Source organism: Humulus lupulus, chromosome 3, assembly GCF_963169125.1.
Source record: "Humulus lupulus chromosome 3, drHumLupu1.1, whole genome shotgun sequence".
Taxonomy (NCBI): Eukaryota; Viridiplantae; Streptophyta; class Magnoliopsida; order Rosales; family Cannabaceae; genus Humulus; species Humulus lupulus.
The window spans coordinates 5169632-5190453 of NC_084795.1; the positions used below are offsets into that span (position 1 = coordinate 5169632).

Here is a 20822-nt window from a genome sequence, read left to right on the forward strand (position 1 = left end):
TTTTACTGTTTTACCTGTTTTTTTTCTTTTTAGTTGTTTAAATTTATATATAGTTGTTTTTATATTTTTCTAATTATTTAGGTTTATGTACAGTTGTTCAGTTATTGTATTGATATCTAATTGACATTTAGATGTTTTCAAATATATTTTGATTTTTTTTAAATGTGTTATTATGCAATAGGTAGGTTAACTTCTAGTTGTTATTTAATTATTATTTTTTAGTTGTTTTTTAACGTATTAGTATGCAATGAGTTAATGTCTAATTGTTATCCAATAATTAGTTTTTAGTTACTTTTTGATACTGTATTTTCAAAAATAAAAAACTTTAAAAATTATATTTTTAAAAACTTAAGATAGTATTTAAAAAAAATGTATTAAAATATTAAAGCTATTAATTTAACCACTTACAACATAGATGAAGAGTATATACTTTTTTTTATTATAGTGCTATTGTTTTTTTTTTAAAATTGTTATTTTGGCGTTGCTCAATTTTCTCTTTACCATTTGTTTTCCCAAATTGCATTTCTCCCAATATTTCATACTTACAAAATGACATATCAAATATTGCTGGACAGCATAGAGTGTTACATCAATGGTCGTGTTCGCTAAAATTTTTGTTTTTAAATTTTTTAAACACTATTATTTTTATTTTTGTTTCTTTATTTTTAAAAAATAAAAATATGCTTGAAAACTATTTTTGCTTTTTGTTTTTTAAAATAAAAAATAATAAATATTTTTGATAACTTTTATTTTTATTTTTTATTTAATAATATAAAATGTGGTGCTGATTTGAAGAAGATAAGAAAAAAAAATTAAAATCGAAAACGGTTTAGAAAAATTTTTAAAGTGAAAATTTTTTATTTTCAAAATTTAATAAATTTTGTTTAAAATTTAAAAAAAATAATAAATAAAAATAAAATTACCAAACACTATTTTATATTTAATTATCATATTTTTAATTAATTAAATAAATAATTATTTTTTTAATTATTACCAAACAAAACCAAAATTTATACATATTATAACAAATTATTTATAACATAATTATATTATGAAATACAACAAAAAAATATTAGAAAAATATATAAATATAAAACAACCCCATATTTTTTTTTTAACAATAAAACAACCCCATATTAAATCATTATTTATTAATTTGTTTTTGGATAATTTGCAACATGCACAAATCGTACGGACTAAGCTAAGTGTACTCTGTTGTGACACTTCTCCAATTAATGAATTATAAGTATTCAATAACAGGTGTCATAAATTGTTTTTTTTTAATTATTAACAGAATGTAATAACTAAGCACTGTTAATTAATTAAAAAAGCAAATATATAAATAATTGGAAAGATATTTTGGTGATTGGAGATAATATCGTGGTATATTGAAGGGTGGCGAGAAATTGAAAATAAACTGACACGTGAACTTCGGAGGTAGCCGTTTGTCAGCGAGTGGAGAACCCCACTTTGTTTAGCGTGGAATTGTCTAAATAAAGATAAAGTAGTCTGGTCTTATTATAGGGTCTTTATTGCAATTTGGCAAAATAATAAGGATTGGAAAAAAAAGTGGGTATTCGAGTGGGAATATAACGACCGAGTTGAGTGAGTCTAGAGTTCGTATTAGACTAGAGTGGGCCACTCAATTGGTAAGAGTTTAGAAATTCGTTAAGAGAATAATTTAGTGAAAATAGTTAGCTCATTCATGGATGTTTTTGGTAACAACACAATGCACTTAAATTTAGAAATGGGAGTACTCAAAATAAGTAGCAAAGATTTAAAGTAAATTGCAAAATAAGTAAGAATAACAATATTTCTTATCAATAAAGAAGTAGAAATTATTTTGTTCAATTAAATTGTGTTGTTTACGTATTTTATTACATGATTAATTATTATTAATACAAACGTTTATAAAATCCTGAACATATATGTATTAGGGCTGAGCATCGGTCGGTATGAGCGGTATTTTTCTATTCTAAAATCTAGATTTTGATTTTCGGTTCAAATTGGTGCCATCCAAAAATCGACCGACCTACTTACAACACTAAAAAAACCAAGCGATTTAGACCGTGGTTTGGTTGGTTAAAACCGCCCAAACCGAACTTAATTTTTTTATTTATTTTTTAAATAATTTTTAAGGAAATTCAAGTTAAAAAAATGTAGATTATTGGAATCTATTTTTTTAGCTTTTTTTTTTTTTAAATATGAAATTGATTCATTTAATTTGTTAACTTAAAGATTTTAACTTTATGATTTGAAAACCTAAACACATGGTTACATTGTTATATCCACAAATTTGGAACCTAAGCATATTCGGTCGGTTTTGGTTTGTACGGTTGGTTTGCGACCAACTTATAAATCGACCGATTTAATGTCGGTTTTCGCCAAGGCGGTTTCATCGATTTTTTGTTCCGTCAGTTTCGGTTTTTTCGGTGTTCGAGCAGTCTGTTTGAGCGGTTCATTCGGTTTTTTGGATTTTTTGCACAACCCTAATATGTATAGTTACAATTTTAGCGACTCGGTCACAGTAGATTATAATTGTAATTATATGTTCAAAAGTATTTTATCCTAAAATTAAATCAGTACGTTGGATTTTTACTGATTCGGTAATCTGCGATAAGATCTACCTACATATCTGGTGTGATGTCTTATCTAGGACATTTATCAAGTAGATAAGATCAGAAGTATTTTGTTATATTAGACTGGACCGATATTGATTATTGATAAGATAAGATAAGTAAATATCGTTATTATCTAATTTAATCATATCACGACGTTGACCGTAGGTTAATTCAATCTTAAATCTAAGTGATTAATATTCTGCTAATTGTATTATTCAAGTCTTTTGATTTGTTCGTTACTAGCTTACCTTATGAACTAGCTCATACTTACATATCAGAGATTTGGTAGTATAACTGAGTGAGGTATTTATCATTTACATGAAATCTATAGCTTCTATTTAATGAGTGAAACAACGATTTCTTTATAGCTTTGTTCAAATGTTAAATGATAGAGTACTCATTTATGTAATTAAGTTTACGAAAATATCATTTACAAGGAATTTTGTGGGAGTTAAGGATAAAATACCAATGAGGGGTAAAACGGTAATTTGCACCCGTCTCATTAGTAGATCATCTATAGATGATTGAATGACGATTATGGTTATAACAATGGATAACATATTTCTATTTGGTGTAAAGTGTTCTATGAATTCAAGAGTACAATTCCGAGTCTATAGTGGAGTCACGAGGAATTAATAAGGTAGTGAGATTATTTGTTATAAATAAAGTTATGGTAACTTATTGGAGCTTGAGTTCATGGATTCATGGTCCTCATGTCATTTCTTATCAAAATGAACATAGTAGTCTTGAATAATTAATTTACTTATTACTTATAAAAATATCATATTGACTAGGTCAATGAAAATAAATAATGTTAAGTTATTTATTGATATTTTGTGATAAAAGAAATAGAAGAAACATTAATGATTTTATTGCAAAGTCTAAAAAAAAGTATTATAGTTAATTGGGACAATTTTGTTAATATTGATAAATTTATGGGAATATACTTATTTGGTACCCTATGTTTTTGCAAAATATCATTTTGGTACCATCTGTTTTCAACAATGCTCATATAGTACTCTGTATTTTAAAATCGTACATATTTGGTACCCTAAACTTAGATTTGATAGATAAAATTTTGTCAATATGATAAAACTGTCATCAGTTATATGTAATTATGTAATTAAATTTAAATTTGTAACTTACATAATTGACAGCAGTTTGATTAAATTGACAAAATTTTATCTATCAAATCTGAGTTTAGGGTACCAAATATGTACGATTTTAAAATACAGGGTACCATATGAGCATTATTGAAAACAGAGGGTACCAAAATGATACTTTACAAAAATATAGGGTACCAAATGAGTATATTCCCTATATTTATATTAATGTTAATCATGTTCACCACTGGACACGTGGTAGTCATTAGAGGAGTAATTAAAGCTCCCCGAGCACTAATGAGGTTTTGTAGAGCTCGCATAGAGCTTCTCGGAGTGTAAAACTCTTTCGAGTACTATGATCCGGCTAGACGTGGATATCTCCAAGTGAAGCCACGCTCTGGGGTCCGTCCTCGAGGCACGGATATCTCTAAGCGAGGCCACGTCCCGTGGTTTGTTTCCAAGGCATGGATGTCTACAAGGCCACACCCCGAGGACCATCCAGGTGGTCCTCTCTCTTTCTTCACTCACCAATCCTCCAAGTTTAGGATTTTGTCGTCGGGACCTGGAGTAACTGTCAGTTGTCAATCATTGGAGTTGTGGCCCACCAGAAGATCATCTGACAACTTTTGGTGAGCCTCGAGTAGTGGTGTCGAGTTCGTACACTCGATAATTGACATTTCTCATAACGTTGCCTGGCATGGGCAAACGTGCAGCCGTATTCTGACACTGTCAGATACTTGTTCCCCGTAAGGTTGGTGGGTAGCTTGCAAATGGGCCCCGTGCATATCGCCTGGGCCCATGCTTTTTATTAGTGCATCTTGTTTAACGTCTAAAAGTGACTTCCACTTAGCGATAGTCATAGTATAGATGGGTGGTTGATTCCACAATGAGGTAAAAAAACAAAAAACAAATAAAACGGTTAGAATATAAGTAATGTGAAAGTAGTAAAAGAAATTATATTTTTGTGGTTTTGAAGAATTGAAATGAAAGGAAAATAAATGATAAAATGGGTTTGGTGAGGCATCGAGGTTCCACAATATATTTTGGTCACCTATTTACTTTGATAATTTACAAATGTATTTTAGTAATAAAATCTTTTAGTTTAAGTACATGCATATGTTATTATTATGAGAAACCTAGAATCGACATAATACCATTGGCAATATGCAGTAAAAGACTACTCACAAAATAACAAACTAATATATAATGCTAATACTATTGTTATGAGAAATCTAGAAGCGACACTATACCATGTTGGCGATAATGCAGTAAAAGACTACCCACAAAATAATAAAATTAATATAAATTATTTTAGTAAAATTACATAGAAAAAGCTTGACTGAATCTATATAAAATTAATAATAAATATTAATTGCATAAATAATGATAGAAATAATAAAACTCAAATATTTGAACATTAAAACACTTTTATAAATTCAAAATAAAAAGATTACAAAATATTAAGCTTCACCCCTATCCTCACAAAAAGAAAACTCTAACCTAAGTTAAAAGTCATTCTTATATTTTCCATTGAAAATGTGAGAAGACTAGGCTTAGAGATAAAATGGAGAAGAGGTACTAGAGAGAAAAGATGGTAGGGAGAGAAGTGTATAGAAAATGTGTCTTTTTCAAATGAAAACTACATCCTATTTATAGGTGTAGAATACAAATAAACTATGGTGGAAATGACATGTGGCAAGCTACCATTGGTTAAGGGTGAAGCACATGGATTGCTAATTTTTGTTGAAAAGAAGACACTTCTATTGGTTGAAAATGAAGCATATAAATTGTCAATATTTGTTGGAATGAGTTGTAATTTGTTTACCCAAAAAAGGCTCTTGATGACGTGGCAGGATTGGCCTACACGTGGTGGGCACGCGACGAATTTAAGTGAATGAATCATGTTCGACCATCGACCAGAAAGTCATTGATTTATCAAGCATCACGCTTAGGTGCGACCAGTCTGGTCGCATACTTTCATTTACTTCATTTTGGATGTGCAATCTTGTAATATTTGTATTAATTGTAAATTTTTTTATTACCTAGATACGTGAATCTTAATGATAATTAAGGCCCATGGGCCCATGTACTCTTCTTGAGCCTATAAATAAGAATCAAATGGCTCAAGGAAGGGACTTTTGAACTTTTGATCTTTGTACTCTGAGAGAATAATATAGTGTGATTATTTACCAAAGTTGTAATCTTCTCAAGCCTTGTGAAACTCGTGAACCCTAGTTCACTGATCACAGTGTTGGGATTCAACATCAATAAGAACACTAAGTGGACGTAGGTCATTACCATCCAATCGGGGCCAAACCACTACAAATCGTTTGTGTCATTTACTTTTCCATTTGAATTTTTTCTTGTTTTCATCTCATCTTATATCGTTTATCTGACTCCGTGTCGTTGGTCAATTTGAGAGCCAACATAATTGACATCTTTTATTGGTGGATAAGAAATTGCATGGATTGGTGACATGGCATCTTCATGAGTTGGATTGGGCTTTTTCAATTTGGGCTTGACTTCTTCAAAATGCCAACTTTCTTCACTTTCTTCCACTTTTACTTCATTTTCTTTTTGCTTTATTTCATTCAACAAAAATTGTATCATTTTCCTACAAAATAAAAACAAATTAAATATTTTAATTTATAAAATATATCACATTAATTCCATGAAAATATTAATTACAACTTAATTAATTTTGACAATTAAAATTGTACGCCCTAATTTTCCCACGGGCTGATTAGCAGGCCGAGCTACGGACTAATCACGATTAGTCCATGAACATCCCCAAGACCGGAGCTCCCGTTTCGGGGTCGTACCTTCTCAGCTCGAGCAATCCCTAAGGACTCGCCAAGGTTGCCCAGGACTGGAGCAAGGAATCTGAAGGCCGAAGGTCGGGTCAGGGGAGCAGCTCGTGGCACGAGCTATGTATGGAGCTTTGACCCTCTGTAAAGTCAACACACACAAGATAAACGTGCATATATCTGACATCACGTGTCCGATATCTCCCTGACTTCTCGGACACGCAGCAGGAACGTGCGTGTTCAGATACCCACGGCTGGGTTGGGCCGTGCGGCCCATTATCTCCTTACCTATCGATTTGACCATACTTATGTGTCAGGTTTAGGAATTAATCATGAATGTCACAGAGTTGATATGACAAATAATAAGGTCACGGGATGACCTCCTTACCAACTTCCAGGTGCATTCTCCTATAAATATGGAGAACCTGAGAGTTGATAAGGGTTAGGAAAAATAGTCTCTGAATAGATATATACTTTGTAACCAAATACCCAGAGTATATCAATAATATTGACTAGTGGAGTAGAATGATTTTTAACCTTTGAACCACTTAAAAACGTGTCTTGAGTCACCTAGTTCATTCTCTACGATTTTATATCTGCGACGGTTCTATATTCAGCACTAATCCCTTTCTCTTTTTCTCTTAATTACTTGTTGGCGAAGAACCGCGTCAACAAAAATCAATAAATGTGTATTTTTGACCCTTAATCACATCTCAGTGTAATTAATTAGCATTTACTCCCCAAATAATTGTGAAATGTTGTATTAATTGTCCATTAAGGACATTAATGACTCAAACCCCTATAAATAGGGCTGAAGTATCTCATTGAAAAGAATTCAGAATTTTGGCTTGTAAACTCAGAGCAATATATACGCTACTTGAAACTTCATTGAAGCTTGCTTCAAACTCACTAATATAAAAGATTCGTGGACTAAGACTCTTTTATAACCTAAACCAGGTAAAATCTCTGTGTTATTTTCTTCTATTTTCTATCAAGTCCTTGAATTAGGTTGATAGCCAAAAATAGAGTCCATAAATAAAATATATTTAGTATGATTAAATAGTTATACATTTTGAGTTGTTAGAGCACTTCCAATGAGTGCTATACTCTATATCTCAAAATACCTCATCAAAATTTTACTTTTTATATTTTACCTTACACTTTTAGATTACACCATATATCAGCTTCTTTATATTTTTTTTACATCATTTAAATATTATATTTATAAACATTACTTGTTAGTTAAAATCAAATAAAAAATTTGAAAAAGAAAAAAATAATAATAAAAAATAGCTAATGGGAGAGAGAAAGGAAAAAAGTTAAAAAAATATATTAAAAAAATATTTACATTCACTTTTAATGCTTAGTTACATTTAGTTTTACAATTATGCGTGTTTGTGTAAATGTATTTTAACTAAGCATTTAGAGCATCCAACGAAGAAGAATTTTAACCTATTTAGCGTTTTTTTTTTACATATTGACATATATAAACCATCCATTAGAACTGCTCTTAGTAGTGATTGAAGAATAGTTTAAGTTCGATCACACTTTGTGCGTTACCAGCTTGCGATATCGAGCATATTACACCATTTTTTTATAAGAAAAAATCACACTTTATACTAAAAAAATATATTATTATTCCACTATTATACCATTTATTTCTTTTTATAGTATAAAGTATATTTATCTTTTTATTTCTACTTTTTATGTTTCGATTTTTGAAACTATTTATATTTATATAATATATTAATTATATAATCAATTATAAATTCAAAATGTGAATTGATTTTTATTCATTAATGAAAAATGAAACTTTTTTTTTCTGTATCTGCATTATTCTCAAATCTCATTTATTGGCTTACCATATTTGTTTGCATACTCACTTTTTTGTGTACGTTTTGTTGCTTGGATGCTTTGTTTGATCGACTAAACCTTTGGGTTTGGAATTTGATTCATATGAGTGGAGAAGACAATTTTTTTTTTTGTAAATATAGTCCTTTTTATTTCTATTCAATTTAATTAAAAGACAAAATAAACTGAATTAAACATTTTCATAAACTAAATGGTTTAAAAACTAATTTTATCTATTTTTTAACTTATCATAGTAGTTACTGGATTTTCAGTATGTCAAGTTCTTGAATTATAATAATTCAACTAATATTGTCATTGTTTTATTTAAATGTGACTTAATAAAAAAATAACTTATATGTAGTATTTTTATATGAAGATGAGCTAGCAAATAAAAAACCAAGCAATTTATAATATTATGCGCTTAAAAAATATATTATTGTTGGTTGAAAAAATAAATGTAATAGTTATTAAAATAATTATTGCATATAGAAATCAACTATGTGAGGTATATTAATCTTGTTTTTCAATGCTAACTGTATGGTTTATTTCTAATTATCATTATAAGTAAATAATAAACCTTATAATATTATGTACATAAATATCATATTATTATTTGTTGAAAAAAGAAACGTAATAGTTATTCAAATATTTGTAAAATAGAAATCAATTATGAGACATAATATTCTTATTTCAATATCTAACTATATGATTTTTTTTCTATTAAAATATAAAAGCAATATTTCTTTAATGGCAATTGGCATTATTAGTAAATAATTAACCAAACAGTTTATTAACCTGTTAGTTTATAAATAAGAATTGTCTGCAGCCTTCACTATCTTGTTCATATGAAAGATTTTCAAAATATTTTTGTTCTCTTACAAATTCAAATGCCAGTTTTTAAGCGTTATATACTATTTATGAGATTTTTTTTTTCTTCTTTGAATTTATATCATTATTATTATTATTATTATTATTATTGTTAATTGGGTTGAATAAATGAATATTAATGAGTAGATATTTTATTTATGGTAAGGATTGTTTTTTTTATTATTATTAATGGCTAACTCACTTTTGCACTAATTACAAAAATTTAAAAATCTGTAACATTATTAACATTTCTTTATAATAATAGGATATTAATAAAAAAAATCCCTTTTTATAAGATACTGTGGGATAAAAGTACCTCATAATAAAAGTTTATAATTGTTTTAAAATTTTATTAGGTACTCCTTCCTCCTATCCACACGGCTTGGTTGACAGTTTATTTAATTATTTTTTTCACCTCTAAATAAACGGGGAATATTTGTTGACACATATTTTTGTTCTGATTTTTATGATTTAACTCATTATCTTTTGTTATATTTTTTTAACTATTTCTTTGACTATGAACACCAAAATGGTCTTAAACTAATATCAAAATGATGTAATTTTAACACTAATTTTTTTTCAGTCCAACCACAACACTAAAATATATATTCTACATTATTATATTCTCCAGAAATACACATTATGTTATTATATTATTTTATCTTATAAATTTAATTATATATATTTATAAAATATTAATATAAAACACAAAAAAATTTGACTTGGTAAACAGTGTCACTTCAATAATGTCATGACACTGTTTATGTCTACTATTTGATGCAGGATAAACACCAATTGCGTGTTCCCAATCAACAAATTAAAGAAGTTAATATTTTATTTATTTATTGTCAATGGAGTTTATAACCTGAAGTTTATGTCTAAATAAGAATCTTATTGGTGGTGAGAACAATGTTTTTGTTTTTATTTTTAGAATTTTTCTAAAGCTTAAGCGTTTAATAATTTTTTGTTGTTGTTAGGTACATTAAAATGTATTTCAAATGGGAATTTTGTAGTAATAAAAAAAAATTGGTTAGAGGGTGTGAAAATAGATGTAAGTTGAAAGTTGAGGGATATATATAGAAAGCCTTTATATTTTTATGACTAAATATTTAAATTATATATTTATTTGCATGAGTTTTTATAATATATAATATTAAAAATTAAAAAAAAATATATGCTTATAATTTTTTTTCTATGACAAACAATATTTTATTAAGAGGCACCTCCTATAAGTTTAAAACACCAAAAGTATGAGACTTGAAAGCCCAAATTGTAAGTCATGAGTACAAGAGATTCTAGCTCTATTGATCTAAAACGGAGAAAAATCAATATAAGACTAAAACAACTAACTAAGACATGATTGGTTGGGATTTTGTGTTTTTATAAAACTAAAGCCTAAGAGCACTTCTATTGGGTGTTCTACTCTATTCTTTAAAATACCTCATCAAAACACACATTTTTCTATTTTACCTCTAAATTTTACATTATACCATACATCAGTTTCTCTATATATTTCTCTACATCATTTAAATATTATATCTTTAAACATATTTTATTACTTAAAGTAAAATAAAATAATTAAAAAATAAAAAATAAATAATAAATATATACTAAATGGAGAGAAAAAGCTTATAAAGAAAAATAATAATATTATATAAATGATATGTAAATGTTATGTAAATGTAGAGATATATTAATTGGAGTTTGTGCTTATCTATTATAAATATATGTATAAAGGAACTGATGGAATATGTTTTTATGAGTTTTAGCTAAATATTATAAAAAAAGTATATTATAAAATATATCACAAAAACATACATTTTTATAATTTACCTCAAAACTTTTACATTATACCATATATCTGCTTCTTTACATTATTTATATATTATATTTTTTAAAATATTTTATTTATTTTAAGAAATAAAATAATTAAACATAATAGTATCACACTCATATATATATATACAAAAGTTTATAAAAAATAATAAAATATTTATAGCTTGATGAATAGTATTTTACTACATATAAAGAAATACTATTGATTTAGGTAAAAAAATATAACTTTACATCATCCAATGGAAGGCTACTTAACTATTTTTTCTCTATATTATAAAGAATAATACATTTTAACTCATCCAATGTAAGTGCTCTAAGCGCGTTATAAACCAAACAAGTGTTAAAATTATTTTTAGCATTTCAAAAGCCAAAAAATTGATTTTTAGAAGCTCAAATTATGCTTTTGCTTATAACTATATGTATAAGATAAGTAAAAACTGTGTCTTATTTTTTCTGTTTGGATAATTATTACGTAAATATCTTTTTTTAATGAAAAATTCTTTTCAAAGTGTTTAGATATTAATAAAAAAAATCTTTTATGAGCAAATTAAGAAATATAAAAAATATTTTAATTTAGAAGTACAACTTCTCAAAAGTCATTTTTGGAAAAGCTAGGGTCTCCGAGCTTTTCTCAAAAGTACTTTTAAATTAAAAAAGAACTTTTTATTCTTTACTCAATCACCTCAAAAAGAACTTTATTAATTATAGAGGCTAAAAAAGAGCTTATAGAAACTTAGTCAAAGGGGGTCAAAGATAAGCTTCGTCTCAAAGAGTTTTATAGAGTCAAAAGCTAAAGTACATTAGAAATTAAACTAAAGCTTTAAAAACCAAAAAATGGATTTTAAAAGCCTAACCAACCAAGACCATTAAAGAGAAGGCATGAAGCAATCTTGAGTCCAAACACTTCTTCTCCTATCGACCATTATTGTCACATAGTAAAAAAATGAGAAGAAAACGCAGTCACCCCGACTAAACCTATTGCATACCTCAATTGCTAGTAGAATTGCTCCCATCTTTACCTCCAAAGATAATCTATATGAGATCTTGGACAAAGCCACAACATTAACACAACCTCCACCCCATCAACATTTTTAAAAAGCCATTTCTGCAAAAAGTCTTATCTTCCTTAGTCTGGGGTTAAGCCATCTGACACGACAAACTAGAGGGTTTGTAACTTACAACATTATGTCATCGCTTCCCAAACCAACAAACTCCGAAAAACTTGAATGTATAACACTTATAAGAACCAAATTTGATCACACCAAATGACAAAATAACGAGAATAAGAATCAATATGAGGTGGGTCGATGTTCCAATCAAGGACATCTAATCCATTAGAAAAAAGAAAGCTCTCTAATCTATCCGCCCAAGTTTCTCCAAACTAGGCTACTTTGGCAGAAGAACAAATGGATCAAAGCATCCAACCCTAAACTACTTATTTAAGGTGCTCACATTCCACGAACCATCCATATCAGAGAACAAACTGTATTTTAATTTTTAATAATAATTAAAGTGTTATAAATATAAAATTTTGAAGTCTAATCTAATATCACTTTAAATAATAAACGTGTGATTTAGTGGGGTGAAGGAATAAAAACGACGTGTCGCATATGGTAAACTAAGGAATAAAACGACGTCGTTGATAAGTCTTATCGACCTCGGAAAGAAGAAGACGACAAAGAAAGAAATCGTTGATCGAAAACGCGAACTCGGAAGAAAACAACCACCACAAAACCATGGCGGACTCTCGTATCAGAGGATTAGTCGATGCAATTCACGCGACTCCAACTCAGTGCGTCCTCTATCTCGCCGGCGGCGCCTCACAGGTCCACTCTCTCTCTCCAAATTTCTCACGCGCCGCCGTATGTATACGCATATGTATGAACAATTCCATTCGATTGCGGCTAACTAATCGAATTGAGTGACTGTTAATTAGGCAGTTGGGTGGCTACTATCGGTGCCTGGAGCTTCCAACACAGTACTCGAGACCGTGGTCCCATACTCCCGGATGTCCCTGATTCAGTTACTTGGGAAGGTTAAACGACGTCGTTTTCACCGTTCGATTACGTTTCAAATTCTTTGTGTTTATCTTCCCCTTTCCATTTTCAAGAATGTAGATTCTGAGATTCTGATTTATAATGTCGATTGCAGATTCCAACCCAGTTTTGTAGCCAGAATACTGCTGAAGAAATGGCCTCGTTGGCCTATAATCGCGCTCTCAAGCTCTCCACACCAGGTTTTTAATCATTATTTGTTAATTTTTTATTTAAGCTTCTGTGACTATATTAATTATGGTGGTGTTTAGGAAATTTAGAATCAAAAGCGGTTTTTTCAGGTGTTTTCCTACTTGTTTATGAATTGAATACACTATTTTGACACTTAGTTATTTTAACTTTGCAATAGGTTCCCCAGTTCTTGGTGTGGGTTTTACTGGCTCTTTAGCTAGCAAGCGCCCAAAACTCGGGGATCACAGGTATGGTTTATAAACTATCGTTTGTGACTTGAAAAGTTCATGGACATACATTCATAAAAATGTTCTCTTGACTGGATTGAATCTAGTTGTATTGCTTTGGCTTATTACGGTTTTGAATTTTGATACCTGTTATCTGAATCCAACCCATGATGCTTTTCTCTAGGCTTTCGTATATATTTAGAAAGCAGTTAAATTGATCACTTGACGTTGCCATTTTTTCTTATCTTCAGTTTGTATATTCAGTGGTTAATTGTTGACTGGGATGCATGTTACTCTGAAATGACTAAGATCTTACTCTGGGAAATTTTTGCCAAATATTAGCTTAACTGTTGGGTTCCTGTGTCATTTTTGGAGGTTTAGTCTTCATTTTTATTCTGTGATTTTATAGTTTGTGACTGGTTACCTGTTGTTAACTCTTCATCACATTTGCCAGAACATCACCTCTTTTTTTTTTTTTTTTTTTATCTCTTCTTATAAACAGGTTTTACTTGTCAACAAGAACATCAGACCGGCTTTGGGTATCAACAGTTACTCTTACTAAGGTAATTGTATGATCATTCTTACTCTTTCTTTTTATGCAGTCCCTCCTTTAACAAGTAGAATGGTGAAGTATAACTCGATTTAGATATTGTGTTTCTCATCATTTTAGGGTTTGCGAACTAGAGAACAAGAAGATCATCTGTCAAGTCAACTCTTTCTGAAGGTGAGTTGTGAGTGTTAAAATTTTAATATGATTTCTAATGTTTAGGCTGTTTGTATAAAGTTCATAAAAAAAGATTACTTGATCATATTTTCCTCCACTCCATTTGTTATGAATTTTATATTTGACAATGTTTCTCATGCGGCCATGTTATAATGTTGCTTATAGGCAATTGCAAATGCATGCAAAGTACCAGGAACATTTGTCCCAGATTTAGTAGAGTCTGATGTATCTGAGAAATATGAAAGAGATTTCAATGAAGATCAAGAACTAGAGCAACTTATAAATGGGCAAATAAGCTTCAAGGTTTATCCATTTTCAAAAGGTATGATTTAATTCTTGGTTTCAATCAACCTATTAATACCGCTGAGATGTACATATTGGAGAGGAAAAATGGAAGAAAATCTGAGTTCTATGATTTGATCAATAGCTGAATGATTTACAAGGAAAAAAAGCCTTGCATAAAACTTTAAAGTGGCAGAAAAGTCGTGTTCCCATTATGATTCTTTTATTCCTTAAGTACACTAACCTAAGACAATAACAAAACACACACAACCAGTAATCAAAAGCAGAATTTAACCCATAACTATCCTTCAACATTGTGTATTTACATATAATTATGTACTGGATTACCTTTTTATTTTTATTTTCCAGATATGCATAACTCAAATGGAGAGAGAAGGATAATATTGCCTGGTTCTTTTAATCCACTGCATGAAGGTCACCTCAAGCTTTTGGAAGTTGCTACCAGGTACATGAATTTGTTTTATTGCAACTAATTTCAAGCTGGGGCAGATTATGCATCTCAGGCTCTCTCTATCTTCAGAATCTTTTGGTTAAGTGGGCAACCATGGAACTCTCTTTTTTTTTAAATATCAAAGCTGAGTTTTAGTGTCTGAACACTTCTGAAGACAGAATTAAGGTGGTAAAGCATGCCCAAATATTTTCAAAAGATTAATTGAACTTACAATATATTTTTAATGGTCAAGACATTTAACCTCTGAAAATGAGAACGCGCGGCTAATTATTCTCATTTCTGTGCAGCATATGTGGAGATGGATATCCATGCTTTGAAATATCAGCAGTCAATGCTGACAAACCTCCACTTTCAGTATCACAAGTCAAAGATCGTGTTAAGCAGTTTGAAAAAGCTGGTGAGTTTGGTTGTTTTTCTTCTTGATCTTGCTGCTATAGTTTACTTCATTTTTTATTGGAGTGCATTAATTATTGGGAAAAGTTTGGATTAAATGGTGTAGGCTTCTCACAAATATTTCCTTCTTGGGCCTACTGATTATGAATACTGACATGACATCTTTGGAGATTGTCCAAATTCACACGCGAACGGAAAGTATGTTGATCCAAAAATTAATAGAAACAATTACATATGTAGAAATAGCCTGTGGCTGTATTTCATATCTTCTCACGAGAATTCGAGACAGTGTATGATATGTGGAGTCTTAAACATGATTTCATTTTCTTCTTGTGGTTGTATTGACAAATGTTGGTATATTTATATAACCAAACAACTAATAAGTACTAATATTTTGTTGAATGTCTTCTAAGAAAATATATATATATATATATATGAAAAAAAATACCCTGTTAATACCACCCGCCTTATGTTCATCAATGCAAGATAAAGTATTTTTTTTATTGATCAGTCAAAGATAACATTAATGAGTTATTCTCTCTAAAATCTGTCTTCTGATACAGTTTGTACACTGGTCAGAAGTATTCCGTATATTGTGACCTTTAGTTTCTTTGGCATGACAATATAGTGCGTTGACCATAGCTTCGTGAACTTTATAACATATTTACTAGCTTTTACTTTAGCTTATCACATTCCTCTTGTTCTGCATATTTTATAAGAGAACTTTTTTTTAAGCACACACTTTATCAAGTGCTAAGTGAGATCAGATTGTTATATTAATTTACTTGGATTAATTTAATTCTCTGTGTGTCAGGCAAGACGGTAATCTTATCCAATCAACCTTATTTTTATAAGAAAGCTGAAATATTTCCAGGCAGTGCTTTCGTAATTGGTGCCGACACAGCAGCCAGGCTTATCCATGTATGGTCCTCGATACATTAGTAGATTTTGCATTAGTTCTTGTGTCACAAATTACAAAACTTTTTGAGCCACAAAATCATTCCATGAGAGAAAATTAATTACAATTTCTTAAATCATTATGATGATATCCTACTCTATCTTTTCTCATTTTCCAGCCTAAATACTATGATGGGGACCACAATAAGATGATGAAGATTCTACTTGGATGCAAAGCAACCGGCTGCACTTTTCTTGTGGGTGGCCGTAATGTAGATGGTGTTTTCAAGGTACTATTTTTTGATGCACAAGAGCTTGTTGAACTATCTCCTAGTTTTCAAACCCTCCAAAATAACTTCTTTGTGGAAATTTCCGAAGCTTATTGGTACAATTATACAGGTGCTTGATGATTTTGATATTCCAGAGGAGTTGAGAGACATGTTCATCCCAATACCCGAAAAGAAATTTCGCTTAGATATATCATCCACAGAACTTAGGAAAAAGCTTGGACAGTGATTGTCATAGATTCTGGTTCACAAACATTAGATGCTGAAAATGAGGACAATAATTGACAAAGGAAGGAATAAAATGGAAGGACAATGCATGTGTTATTTGAATTGAAGGTGGTTCTTTGTTATTTGTGTGTGGATTTAGAGAAAGAGACTTACATTTGTGTTGGAATAAAAGACATGAGAGTTACAGAGTGCATTTTTGCTTGTACAGTGAACATGGGCAGAATTGTCCTTGTCAGGAATCTGTATAAAAATGAAGATGGATGAATCTTTTGCTGGTTTTTTTATTTTTTTGAGTAATAATACGTGCACTCAAACATTATATACAGTAATGTGTCACTATTTTTTTTAAATAATGAGTCTCAGACCAATCTAAACTGGCACATGACTGTGTGCACTTGTCATTACTCGTTTCTTTTTTCTATACTTGTGTAGTTTACAAATTCAACTTGGCAAAAGAGCATATGGACCATGTGTAATGGAACTTTGTAATTGTAACATTTTTTACCTTTAGAATATTGCCATTTATATATATATATATTTATTATTATTCTTGAGATGGTTAGGTTAGATTGTAGCAACGTTGTAATTTGGAGTGACATATATATTGACTACACGATTTTTAATACAAGACAAGTTATTAATGCCGTATAAAACTACTTTAGAATATTTGACCTGTAATGTTTGATTGAACTTTGAAGTTTGAACCTTTCTAATTTACTCTCTAAACCTTTTTTATTAGTAGTTATCTAAACAAATTGCTATCTTGTTTTGCTTTTCTTTATTATATGAAATTGCCTAAAATTTTGCAGTACAAAAAATCAATGTTTTCACAGGCTATCTAAACATTTTAAAATGAGGCTTTCATTTAGAAAAAAAAAAAGAAAGAAAGAAAAGTTATCCAAACACTACAAATAAGCAAATTTTTTTCTTATCTTGTGATTTAAAATATATATATATTTAAACTTAACCCAACTACATTTAAAAAAAAAACTAACATGGACAACTTCCAATTACAATTTGCATTATTTTCTAAGTACAATTACTACAATCATATTTTTGTTTAATTTATAAAAATATGAGCACAAGTCGACCGAAAAATAAGAAAAAAAAACCAAGTGTTATATTGCTTTGCAAGTTATTAACAGTTAATAACTACCTCATCCTTCCACATAATAATAATAATTACAAACCTCATCCAAACAAAAAAACCCATTGGGCAAATCATGATTTTCTTTTGTTGTTCAAAAAAAAAAAAAAAAATTATTTTGTTATAAGAACTGCTAATTTTGATATATAATCTTTATGTATAAGTTAACTAGCAGAAAAATTACACCATGTGAATCACTAACACAGAAAGAGAAGAGAGAAACGACGTAGTCGAATCTTCAACCGCCGCAGCCGCCGCCGCAACCCCCACCACCGCAGCCACCTCCGCAACCCCCACCGCCGTAAGTAGTGCCAGAAGACTTTTCTTTAGGGGCTCCATCGGCGCAGGCGAAAACCACCGCCGATATCAGAGCCAGAGTCATCAAAAGCGCCAACAACACTGTAACGAAGCCGGCTAAGCTCCCTGCGCCGCCGCCTTCTCCCGCCAACTCTCTCAACACTCTCACCATTGATAATCTCTCTCTCTCTCTAACTCTTCTCTATGTCTCTTTCAGTATATATATAATATATGTACATAAGGCTCCTTACCTTGCACCGCTGACAATTACTGTTAATAAATACAACTCCTAATAAAATTTATATTATATAGTTTTAAAATGATAATATTCTTCTTTCAAGATTGAAGTCAAAGTCAAGAATAATCTTACATTCCTATTTTTGTTTTGGTGTCAGTATTAACCAATTATATTGCACCACGTCATTGAAAGGAGGGTTATTTTGGTAAATTCAAAGGTGTGAATTGTTAAAATGAAAGCTTATATATACACGTACATATCCCGGCATTGAAAATTCAAGTAGACGACTTAGTCAACCTTTATCTTTTTCCATTTGTAACTTTCTTTTTCTTTTCAAAACTATCTTTGTTTTCTTAATTTCGACGTTTTTTTTTTTAATTTAGTTCAAAGTATTATAATTAGATAATGAATAACACATTATTTTAGCCCAATAAATATGCAACACAAATTCATAATAACACAATTTAGAAAAACTCATATAGTGTATATATATATAAAAAAAAGTCAACAAAAGACTTTAACACCACTTGGATTTTTTTTAAGCTTTAATTTTATCCACCCAAAAAGTAAGCTTTATTCACAAAATAAATAAATTAAAATAAAATAAATAACAAATAGAAAAGGGGAAATGACCAAGAAAGAGGAAATAAATTGGAGAGTAAATTACAAAGAAAATAAAGAGATTCAATCCAAGCAAGTTGGACACATTTTATATTAGTATAGTGTTCTTATTTGATATTTTGATTTTGAGTGTTCAACTACACATGAGATGACACTTTATGATTGGTTAGCAATAACTCATTATACTTATTAAATTCAAATGTATGGAACTCGATGTTGAATTACACCAATAATAGTATGCTATATTTTTGTAGTGCTGCGTACTAATAGTGTTTCTTAGCATTTCTCATATTAGTTGGGTGATAATTAGGTAATTAATTGTTAATACCAAGGCTTTAATGTGCTCACGTACTAATCAAGTAGTAAAGTGTTTAGTTAAACCTATTTTTTAAATACAAATGGTATTTTGTTTATATGGCTACCAACCCACATGTACATGAGGGGGCATTTGCCCTTTCAACTTACTTTTATTATTCTCATTAGAAAAAAAAAGTAATCTTCTTATTTTTTTTAACTTTAGATAGATTTTTAATTTAAATTCAAAATTTATTAATTTTCTAATTTATACATGTTCATTAATTTGCTAAATAATTTGAGCTCAAAATTTAAAGATAGTTGTCTAAATCATTTTATTTTATTTACTTTATAATATATATTATATTAATAAGATTTTCTTTTCATGTAAGGTAACTAAAACAACAAAACAATTATAATAATATCTAACTTATAGATTCTATAATCACTTTATTAATAATTCATTTTCTATTACACATCCCACAAAATGTGAATTGAATCTTCAAGAGTGGTACTTGCTAGCTTAGCACGAGAGAAAATTCGGAGACCAATATGTATGTTAAATAATTTTTAAGACAATCAAAAGGAAAATATTTTTGTAATTATTTGTCCACCTAAAGTCATGTTTTAGAATATATAACTAACTAGTATTTTAAATATTTTTAAAAATAGCCAAAAGGGTCATCTCGATATTTTTGTAATTATGTTTACCAATGTCAATATTTGTGTAATTACTTTTAGTTTTGGTAGAATGTTTTTGTAATTAAGATTAAAAAATTAATGTCAAATGTAAATATTCCAATATTATTACAGAATTTTGTCTTTTTAAATAAGGAATTTTGACTTATTATTGACATATGTTTACTCATGTGACCCAATATTATTTTGGGCTGAAGCATTTAGGACTTTGGACTTATGAACATCTTGACTTGGCCCAACTCTATGAATACTTGTGTTCTTAAAAGCATTTTTTTTAAAAAACTGTCCTCTTTTATCATTCTTTAACCATAAATAGCTACATATTTTATTTTTATAACTAATATCTATAATTAGAGAGAGTGACCAAAATAGTATTTGTTTACATTTTTAGGCTTGTGGTTTACATTTATGAATGTGTGGTTTACATTTTTAGCTTGTAGTTTAAATTTCAAAATCTAGTGATTTATATTTCAAAGACTAGTAGTTTACATTTCAAAGCTTAAAAATAGTAAAATGGGTATTGTGAGTAGAAAATTGTGTATTAATCAATAGTTTTAAAATTTGAAGTAAAATTACAAGGTACTATCTAAAATAGGGTAGTGCATGTAATTTCTTCTTAAAATGGCTCATGATTATTAGTTGGGAAATTATTAGTTTTAGGCCTAAGCCCAAATTTATTAAGATAAGATTACATAAATATGGGAAA

At 29.4% G+C, this 20822-nt stretch overlaps 1 protein-coding gene across 2 annotated transcripts; it reads left to right on the plus strand.

Moving 5' to 3' along the window:
• The first annotated feature begins 12753 nt into the window (after positions 1–12753).
• LOC133821883 (uncharacterized) lies at positions 12754–17145 on the plus strand. 2 transcript variants are annotated; one of them, XM_062254048.1, is made up of 12 exons: positions 12754–12911; positions 13022–13120; positions 13237–13321; positions 13489–13558; positions 14040–14100; positions 14208–14261; positions 14427–14583; positions 14913–15009; positions 15303–15412; positions 16223–16329; positions 16485–16595; positions 16705–17145. In XM_062254048.1, exons 1-12 carry the CDS (start codon positions 12822–12824, stop codon positions 16819–16821), a joined length of 1158 nt encoding a protein of 385 aa, XP_062110032.1. In that variant the 5' UTR covers positions 12754–12821; the 3' UTR covers positions 16822–17145. The 2 variants fall into 2 exon arrangements, with proteins under 2 accessions (XP_062110032.1, XP_062110033.1); XM_062254049.1 differs by having other exon boundaries at positions 12798–12911; positions 13026–13120.
• The last annotated feature ends 3677 nt before the right edge of the window (positions 17146–20822 follow it).

What these genes read in the sequence shown, in the direction of transcription:
- LOC133821883 (XM_062254048.1), top strand. Translation starts at nt 12,822, where the DNA reads ATGGCGGACTCTCGTATCAGAGGATTAGTCGATGCAATTCACGCGACT. An exon ending in CAACAGTTACTCTTACTAAG is followed by an intron (nt 14,101 to 14,207) that starts GTAATTGTATGA and finishes TCATCATTTTAG; the next exon opens with GGTTTGCGAACTAGAGAACA. An exon ending in TAAGCAGTTTGAAAAAGCTG is followed by an intron (nt 15,413 to 16,222) that starts GTGAGTTTGGTT and finishes TCTGTGTGTCAG; the next exon opens with GCAAGACGGTAATCTTATCC.